Source organism: Arachis hypogaea, chromosome 19 (assembly GCF_003086295.3).
Source record: "Arachis hypogaea cultivar Tifrunner chromosome 19, arahy.Tifrunner.gnm2.J5K5, whole genome shotgun sequence".
Lineage (NCBI taxonomy): Eukaryota > Viridiplantae > Streptophyta > Magnoliopsida > Fabales > Fabaceae > Arachis > Arachis hypogaea.
Window position 1 is genome coordinate 88290849 of NC_092054.1, and position 10085 is coordinate 88300933.

The following is a 10085-nucleotide window of genomic DNA, read 5'->3' on the forward strand; positions in this document are numbered from 1 at the left end:
TTATAACAATCAACCCTTCATTACGTAAATCTGAATGAGACGGCAATCTCACCGTGGTTCAACGCCAGATCTTCACTTCAGAACTCATTGAAGCACACAAACATTTGTGTTTCATTAAATAAAAATACATCACATTTTTCTTAATCTGAGGTATTTGTCAGATACACCATTGACACAGTATTAGTGTATAACGCACCAGCACAATTTCTCTTTTACCCGAAATTACTTGCTGCTTTTCTCTTTAATCTTTCCTATCTACATTCCCGTCTAATTCCTATACCTATTTATCATAAGGACATTCGAGATCATTTTCGGAGATCTTGAAATGCTGGGGGCGTTGACCACTGCAATGCAGATTCCACATTTTGAAATATGCTCTATCGAGATTCCTCACCTGCAACATTGACAACAGCTTAAGAATACTTCGTGTTATAGAAAATGGAAAAGATCAAATAGTCCTGTATGAACCATCTTTTGGAACTCACCCAGCGTGCCGTATCAAACAGAGGGCAGGTCATGCGTACAGCTTTGAGCTTGTTAGTAAGAGCTTGTAGTTTTGGGCGATTAAGGGCAAGAGATACTGCCCTGTCTTCATATTCTTTCAAGCTATACATTCGGTTTTCACAAAGTTTAAAATTATTAATTAATTAAACTCAGCGATACAATACGGCAAAAATTGTAAGAGAATTATTTCAAAAAGGAAACAGCAGCAACAACAATAAAATTTTCTCCCATTAGATAGGATCGGCTACATAGATCAACCGACGCCATAGCAACAGGCATACCGAAACAGAAGTGCTAACCTGCTAACAATCATCTCTTCACCCATTCCAGTTGCAAGACAGAGTGACCCAGCAACCCTAGTAGCCATTTTCTCAAGAGGAAGAGTCACCATTGGTAGACCCGCCCATAATATATCAGTTCCAGTTGTGTGTGCATTGCATAATGGCCTGAACAAAATCAGGGTAAGCATGGCATTAGTACAGGCAAAATTATGCAAGCAATCTAGCGAATAGTAGACAGAAACAAAATGCACACAGCAAAAATTGAAGACTTTAAACATAAATAATGACATTACGTGTCAAGGAATAAGTCAGCTAAAGAACTTCGCCTGATGTGTTCATTCTTCATTGCCACATCTGTGAAAATAATCTGATCTGGTTGTACCCCTTGTGCAGCAGCATCTGACATAAGTTTGTAAAATTAGAAATGACGTCCAAAGGTGCAATGCTATTTCAAGGTTGTAAATGTGGCGAATTCTCCTAATAAAAAGGAATGGACATCGGAGCCAGGGGCAGAGCATACATTGTAAGGGGGGCAATGGTCCCCCCAATTTAAAATTTTTTATGTATATAGTCCTTTAATTTTTACATTAGTCCCCCCTAATTTTATTTTTCCTTCCCTTCTAAAATTATATTTTTTTATATTGGCCCCCTCCAAAAGACTATTCTAGCTCTGCCTGTCTGAAACCATATTAAAACAATATAAATTCTGAAAAATGAAACCGCAACACCGCAAAACACGTACATTGCCTCAATCTCATTTCTCCTGCTGCAGGAAATCTTAGGAGCCAAAGTGCACTGTTCGGTACACGCTTAAGAATATTGCACCTGAATGTAAGAATAGGAAAACATTCAAGGATTAATATGCCAAAATTGAGAGAATAGAAGTCACCATAGATCAACTTCATTTTTGGTCTAACAAGTTGAAAAAGAGAGGAGCGTCCCGCCATTACCATGTAGTGAATATCTCAGGATCCATCTTGTAAAGTTGATTAAAGCATGCAAATATAAATTTATCCTCAGGTAGCCCATAATCTGATCGTTTGTGTGGACTGTTTGGATCCAGCACATCCAGGTTTTTCTGAAGTATATACGGGAAATCACTATTAATGTAAATACACGGGGAACTGAATTTATCTCAGGTTCTCCAACAGAAGTTCATAAAACTAACCTGCTTATAATCATTTACAAAGTAGCAATGGGGGAGATGGACAATCTTTTCAGAATAAATATGTGCATACTGTAGCGGTGAAACAAACTGCAAGAGAATATCACGGGTTGAAAAATCGGAGAACATGCTGGGTGGCCTGTTAAATAGGCTAGAACATCACTCAGTGTCTCACCTCATCAGTGACTACGTAATCTATGTAAGTAGCGCCTGTTGTTCCAGGGAATCCCATATATGAAACTTGAATTGGTGCAGGTTGCATAGCAAATATCTCATTTCTGGCACCCTGCAAGGAAACAATCAAACAAGTAATCAAGGTATGGTTTCATTGAACAAATTCACACATAGAAGTTGCAACACAGTTAAATTAATTATGGATTACAAATTGTTCTACTGATGTAGATAAAAAATAATTTACACAAGAAAACTACCTTCGTATAACCATTAAGGTTAACCAGAACTTGTATCTTATTCTCGTTGATCATTTTTGCTATCATATCTGATGACATAGCAGATACATCCAGAAAGTGCTCTGCTTCAGATTGAATACGCTGCCTCCATTCTGTACCGTCATTAGGACTCAAGGCATAACAGAACACCTACATATTGATAGTTAATTACCATAGAACATTGGTAAAATATTTATATGTATGTCTCGCATAGCATGAATAAGACCTAGTGAAATACCTCAACATTTTTCCTGTTGTGCATACCAAAAACAGATCCCATGAGATGAGACAGGGGATGATTACCAAAGTCACTGCTAACATACCTGCAACCAAAATAACCCGAAACTTGAACATAGAGTAAAAGAAAATTTGGCACATAATAATGACAAATAGAACAAAAACAAGGGGGAAACTGTGAAAAGATTTAGCGAAGTGAATCATGTGATTTTAACATACCCAATCCTTAGCCTCTCATACCCTCCCTCCCGTTTAATTGGGATAGGAGCAGGATGGTTGAACGGAGGCAGAGCAAGCCGAGACGCAACCAAGGAACAGTGTGCAGCATATTTACGGCTGCAGAAAGTATTAGGAAGGACATTATAAAACGAAACAAAACCTTGTACGCAAAATGTTCCCGTTTCTTAATTGAATCTGCAAATACCTGATTTCCAGAGCTAGCAATGGGTCAAGTGGATATGCAATTGCATGGAATGGCTGAACACTAGGAAGAACTGACATCTGAAAACAAAATATGAAAATAAATTTAGCATATTGAAGAAATTGTGTGTATCAAACCATCTATCCATTTAAAATAAGAGTAAAGTAGTCCCAAGTCCTGACATTAATCTGCCTCCTGATTATCCCTTCAACTTCAGCAAACATTTGATCTCGATCCTCCCAACTGCAGACACACTGCAATACAACAAATAAGTCAGACAAATTGATACCAAGTAACAGACATTTGGAAAATACGAGACTAATACAAATTTCATGAAATTAACATAGCAAATCATCAAAACCAGAAAACAGAGAAACCAAAATTCATCTAGGTTAGAAACAGAAAGAGGTGTAAGTAGGTAACTATGGTAAAGTTCACAATGCATGCTACACAGGTGATATTATTCAACTCAAAAAGTTCGTCAATCAAAAATCTTATTCAAGAGCAATATTAACATTTGAATCAAGTCTAAAATGACATCAAATACATCAAATATGAATGGTTATCAATTCGAACCACCTCACATGAACTGACGAACTTACTGGAACGACGACGACATCAATCTCAAATCTACCGATAAAAGAATGAAATGCATGGTTGGTTCATTCTGACAGAAATATCAAGAACAAATATTGAATATAAAAACCTGAAGTGTATGTAGGAGATTGCAAGTTGCTTCGGGGAAGTCCTGACGAAGAATCAACGCCTGCCTATAGCTCTTTATAGCGGCCTCTACATGTCCACTGAAATAAATAATGTGATTAAGAATTTCAGATAAGTATCAAGAAGCGAAACACTATCTAGAAACCATGTTTATGGAAGTCACACTTGAGTGAGAGAGCAAGGGGAACATAAAATCTTAGCCATAGGGAAAATATGACAAGTAAACCCAAAAGTTGCAAGAAAAACCACATTGCAAGTGTAGTTAGTTAGCTTTACTTTCTGAATTTAAAGCATTGCACAATGCTATTCAAAAACATGAAGTAGATAAAACTCAGCATACCTATCTTTATAGGCTGACGCCAAATTTGCATGGGCTTCAGCCATAGTAGGCCTGACAGCAATTGCACGTATATAATCCTGGATGGCTTCACTAACTCTGCCAATCTCCTTGTACGTATTTCCCCTATTTACAAGCCCATCAGCTGCCAAGGGATCAATGCGTAGGACTTCATTGTAGCAAGATATGGCATCAGCATAACTTCCCTACAATGAATTGTACATGAATGAACAAAAAAATCAACATTATATATTTTCTAATCAACTTCTAGCACAGGCCAACAAGGAAAAAAAACCGAGAGAAATCAACATTGATACATATTTTCTAATCAACTAGCACACAGGTAAACAGAGAAAAAAAAGAAGTGCCATCAAATACAAACTGCTTCATATACCAAACCCCAACTACAAGTGCACACTAGAACACATGCAAGCATTACATTTCACATCAGTTGAGATGTTAATGGAATTGTACTCTAGGTTTTAGTACCTGCTGCTTATAGATTATGGCAAGGTTGTTATAAGGAGCAGACAATCCAGTGGTTACACTCAGTGTAGCCTTGTAATATTGAGCAGCAGCAGACACCATGTTCCTGTATCACAGCAATTTCAAATGATAAGATCATCCTACAACATATCATGAACACAAAATTGACCAACATTGAGAGACAAGTATTACACACCATTCCATGTATATATTTCCAAGATTGGTCAATGCTTGTGGATGGTTGGGCTGTAATTGAAGGCATTGCTTCACACAAGGAAAAGAAATGAAAGATCATTCAGTAGGAGTTTGATAGCATGAAAATCGGAATGACCAATAAACATATATGTGATGCACATTCCACAAGATAGCATACATTGTAACACTGAATTGCTTCCTCCACTCTGCCAACATCTTTTAGTGCATTACCCTATAAATAGTATACAAAATAGAAGAAATCGTGATTCAACTGCAGATGGAAGTGCAGATTTAGGCTCTTTTAATTACACAGAAACCAACCAAATTATTGTAAGCCTCCAAAAATCTGGGGTCACATGCAACAGCTTGCTTATAGTGTAGAATCGCCATGTCTAGTTGACCTTGCTCGTAAAATATACTAGCCAGATTCCCTGCAAAGCATTTGATAATACAATACACTGTTAGTGTGACAAGCAACATTGGGGCTTACAATGTTGCAATGTGTAGACCAACTTATTTCCAGAGAAATTGTCATCATTTCACAAGTTATTCAATAATTCAGTATTAATCATTGACAGCTACCATCATGCTCAGTTATAAACATATCTATCTCAAGAAAAACCGTATAGAGATGAGTCAACAAATAGATTAATACTCATTCAGGCCATTACTAATGGTTAGTAAGAAAACAGTTATTGTTAACTGGTCATTATTTTTCAAAGAGTAACGTCGTAAACTGGTCCCTAACAACTTTTCACATTAGACAAGTTAGACCTTCACAGTTCACAAATAATAATAATAATAATAATAATAATAATAATAATAATAATAACAACAATGACAAATTGGCCCTAAACTTTTAGGAACTACAGAATTAATTTGTTCTTTCCCTTATTAAATACTAAATTGCCTAACATTCCAAAAAAACAGGGACCAATTTGTCATTTTTTTTGTTAGGGACTAGTTTGTGTTGAACAAAAAATTTGTTAGGGATCAATTGGGGTATTACTAAACAAAAAAATTGGTAGGGACCAATTGGGGTATTACTCTAAAATAAATCAACCATCAACTGTGAAATATTATAACACACTGGCAAAATTGGTTTAGAAAGAATAAGTCCAAATAAATTGATTATACATGAGATCATTATCACAGTGAGCTTAAGAAACCAAGACCATTGCTATAAATACTCACCGTAAGCCATGCCATAGTTTGGCCGTGCCTGAAGAGCTTGTTGATAACAGGCAATAGCTTCTTGAGGCATCCCTAGAGCCTGGTTAAGTTAAAGTAAAAAAAAGTTCAACCATCCAGCAATGGAATTCAATTATTCAAAGTATTACCAGTTGCAAGTTGCAACCGACTAATTAAGCTTGAGACCCTACCTTGTACACATTTCCAAGGTTCAGATATGCATCAGGGAAGGAAGGTTTGAGTTTCACTGCTTCCTGAAATATTTTTGGGGGGAAGTAAAATGAGAACATGATCCTCACAAAATTGCCAGGACAGGATTAACTCTGACCATCTAGTACAATTCAGAAAGCATTATAGCAGAAACAAGCAATTGTATTTAAGGGAGACACATTACATGCCAGTTGCATTTATGGCAGTGGCAACAGAATAATGTTAGAAAAACTAACTACACACCAGTGCCAAAAAATTCCACTGAAGAATGTGGTGTAAGATGTAAGAATAGAATATACCTTGTAATACTGAAGGGCTCTGTTGAGATCGCCAGACTCCATGAATAAGCCAGCAAGATTTGACCATGCGATAGCAAAAGTCGGCTGAATGCGTAATGCCTCAAGGTAACAGCTGTATGCCTGCACAAAATGTTAGATTCTGACTATTTGCAGTCTTGGAGATGGAATACAACTAGACCAACCATCATCTGAGTTCTGGCTTGAAGACAACAACTTGATATCTGTATCGAACTGTGAATTTTTTTTTACACAGTTCCGCACCCGAATATTTAAATCAGTAACTAAAGAAAATAAGAGATGTAGGGTATAAAATACTAAGCATTGAAGGAGCCCTCCAGGCATCCAGGCCAGCAAATACACAATTTTAGCTTCTTTTACCAACCTATACAGGATAGTGAACAAGAGGTGGGCCAGCACAACACACACGGATGTTAACTCATTAAGGGGAATCTAGTTGATAATCGCCTCAAATGGGTAAATAAATTAGTATTGAAGGGGTTGTACTGGATCTAGTAGCAAGATGAGGTGGGTACATAGAATACTGACTGAAAAGAACTTATAAGAAACCATTCTGTCATATAAAACACCCTAATTCACAAGTCACTCATACTGGGAATTCTTGCAGAGAAGAACATTAGAAGAGTGGTGTCATAAGATGGTTTATGAATCCAGGATCTAAAAGAAGTGAAAAAAGACTACCACTTAAAACAAGACAATTATCAAAAAAGCTAGGACTTACTTCTTGCACCAACCCTTGAGCTTTCATTAGATTCCCCAGGTTGCTATGGGCATCAACCTGTAGCAAATATACAACATATCAGTAAAGCTAACAAAACAACTATGACAAATGGAATGGAGAAGTAAGAGACTCAGACTTGAGCATTCTGAATAACTACTTTTGATCACAGTAAGAGTTGGGAATACCATTAGAGGATTTATAGCAAGTGCTTGCCGACAGCACTGAGCTGCTTCCGTGAGTCTTCCTTTACGCATGTATGCACTAGCTAGGTTTGACCATGCATCAGCAAAATTCGGACGAAGCTACAGCAGCAGAACAATAAACAAACTACTCAAGGAAGGCAAAACAACAAATAAGAACGAACAATGGGAACAAAATGAAAATAAAGAAGGGGGGGAATATTAAAAAGCTAGTTTCAGATCAAATAAATAAAATTAAAACATCACCATTGTCGTATAAAATAATAGCACCCAGTCACCCACAAAGAGTTATAGAGTTTATATGGCTTCCAATTCTATATTCATATTCCAGCAAAAGCTATTCCATGGAAATTATAATAATCGTATCTACAATTGATCCAATCATGAACTTAAGCTATTCAGAAATAGCATTGCAGCAAAAATTGCTCTGACTTGTGCTAGAATCACACAACTAGCTCATTCACTCTACATATTCTTTGTAATTTTGTAGCGGAATCAATTATATTTAGTTTGAAATGTGTTTCTAAATCTTATGATACTTTTATGATTCAAAATACAGAAAAGATATATAGCAGTTGAAATTCACAATTTGACAACTGTTCAGGACAACACTATTTGACACTTAAATTTAAAAAGTGGAAACTTGGAAACTGAGCACCATATTTTATGGGAGTTCAATGCACTTTCAAAACAAAAACAACAACAAAAGATACAAACAAACTGAAGGCATGGTCCAAAGTTGCACGCAAACCTCTATAGCAATCAAGTAGTAGCGAATTGCAAGGTCAATGTTTCCTTTTTCCTGCAACAAGTCAAATCGTATCAGCCCAAGAAGACATAAGAGAAAGTGTAATTTCTACCGTCATACTCTAACCTCTTAAGCAGCAGTAACTTACCTTCCATGCATTAGCCATGTTCCCATAACACTCGGCAAAGTGTGGTTCAATCCTGAGTGCTTCTTCATTTTTTGCAACACACATATCAAAATCATGCAACTACATTCAAAATTACAAACAGTAACACTCACTTAGAACACAGTACAAAAAAGGAATAAAAGAAATAAGAGCTAACTGCTAGGCCTTTTAAGTAAATAGTCCAACAAAAGAGAGACAAAACAGACATATCGGAATATAAAAAACAAAAAGAAAAGAGGGGGGGGGGGGGGGGGGACCTGGTAGTATACTGCACCCAAGAGCAGTAAGTTGTCAGTACGAAGTGGATTCCTCTCATAGACAGTGTTACTGTGTTCTAGGGCTTTCTTATAATTTCCAGCCTTATACATTTGGTGTGCAAGAGACAAATGAAAATCTTCATCAACTGCAAAACAGAAAGATTAACTATTAAAAAAAAAGGCACGATCAATCAGAACAAACGTTGCTATTGTATGCTAAGAATAAGTAAAACCATAGGATAAGCACTGAAACAATTTTTCACCGATGTTCCTGATCCGCTGTGACAGTTCACCCATTAAATAATAAAAACCATCACAAAATAGACTATTCCTACAGACCAATATAACTCTCTGTTTACAAATAAAGTAATAAATTCGAAATGAACAGAATTCCTGATAAACCCTAACTAACCCTAACATAGCTAAAACCTAATTCTAACCCTCCCAATTCCGACACACAAAGCTATAAAAGCCGACGAAGCAGTTACTTCAGCTGACAAAACTACATCAGGAACGGCCACGAGAAATTTACCGAAAAACTTAGGTTAGGCAAAAAAATATTTCAACCCAATTTTTGCCACAACGAACTGAAACGTGATAAGATATTACAACAAACCTTCGTTAGAATCATGGCCACGCAACAGAGGGAGCGAACCAGCCTCCTGCTTAACAGAAAATGGCTCCTGCTTGACAGAGAACGGCTCAACACGATCTCCAGCGATCGGAGGCCGAGAAGCGTCCACAGCGCCAGGATGCTGCGGCTGGTGGTGGTGGTAATGGTGGCGGTGGTTGTCGCCGGTGGCGGAGATCATGATGGCGACTTACGAAAGACCGCAAAACAGACAAACGTGCAATGATGAGAGAGAAAGAGAGAGAATCTTGGAGACAAAATTCAGAAACCACTTAAGTAGAAGTCGACGATCATGAGAGCGAGTTGGATCGGAATAGATTGCAATCGCAATTGAAGGAGAAGAAGTAACTCGAAAATGCGAAACCCTAAGCGCGAGAGAGAAAGTTCTCGAGCTTATTGCTTCTTTCTTCTGTTCTGTTTACGCTGTTTCTTCTGTTTTGTGGGTTGGTTTTTCCTGTGAAACTCGGAAAGGGAAAAGGAAAGGGGACAAGTGTTATTTTAGGTGATCAGGATCTTCTGTTTGCCGATAGATCTCCGCCGTTAATTTGGTACACAAAGGTGATACCGCCGTTAATTTGGCACAAAAAGCTGATGCCGCCGTTAGGTGACGGGAGATCCCCTTGTCTCGTGACACGTTAGTACTGCTTTATTAATAAAATTAGTGTATTAGTGTATGCGAAATACATAAAGTTATATAAATTTTTTTATTAAAAATTAAAAATATTTATAATAATCATTATTATAAATATTTTATAATTTAAGAATATTTAAAAAATTAATATTTATCTTAATTAATTTAGGTTGATTGAGTGATTATCTCATTCATATGTTTTAAGCAAGTATTTA

At 36.9% G+C, this 10085-nt stretch overlaps 1 protein-coding gene across 1 annotated transcript; it reads right to left on the reverse strand.

Moving 5' to 3' along the window:
- Positions 1-9859, reverse strand: LOC112780091 (probable UDP-N-acetylglucosamine--peptide N-acetylglucosaminyltransferase SEC). Its single transcript, XM_025824431.3, has 28 exons — positions 9225-9859; positions 8609-8754; positions 8334-8432; positions 8189-8239; positions 7423-7539; positions 7238-7294; positions 6499-6618; positions 6181-6243; positions 5993-6071; positions 5120-5229; positions 4977-5030; positions 4800-4867; positions 4607-4709; positions 4121-4323; positions 3764-3860; positions 3240-3311; positions 3061-3137; positions 2856-2972; positions 2638-2722; positions 2382-2549; positions 2126-2236; positions 1954-2040; positions 1736-1863; positions 1528-1610; positions 1079-1184; positions 804-950; positions 486-606; positions 1-394 (listed from the first exon to the last, which is right to left on the reverse strand). The coding sequence occupies exons 1-28, from the start codon at positions 9418-9420 to the stop codon at positions 281-283; spliced, it is 2979 nt and encodes a 992-aa protein (XP_025680216.1). The 5' UTR covers positions 9421-9859; the 3' UTR covers positions 1-280.
- Between the last annotated feature and the right edge of the window lie 226 nt (positions 9860-10085).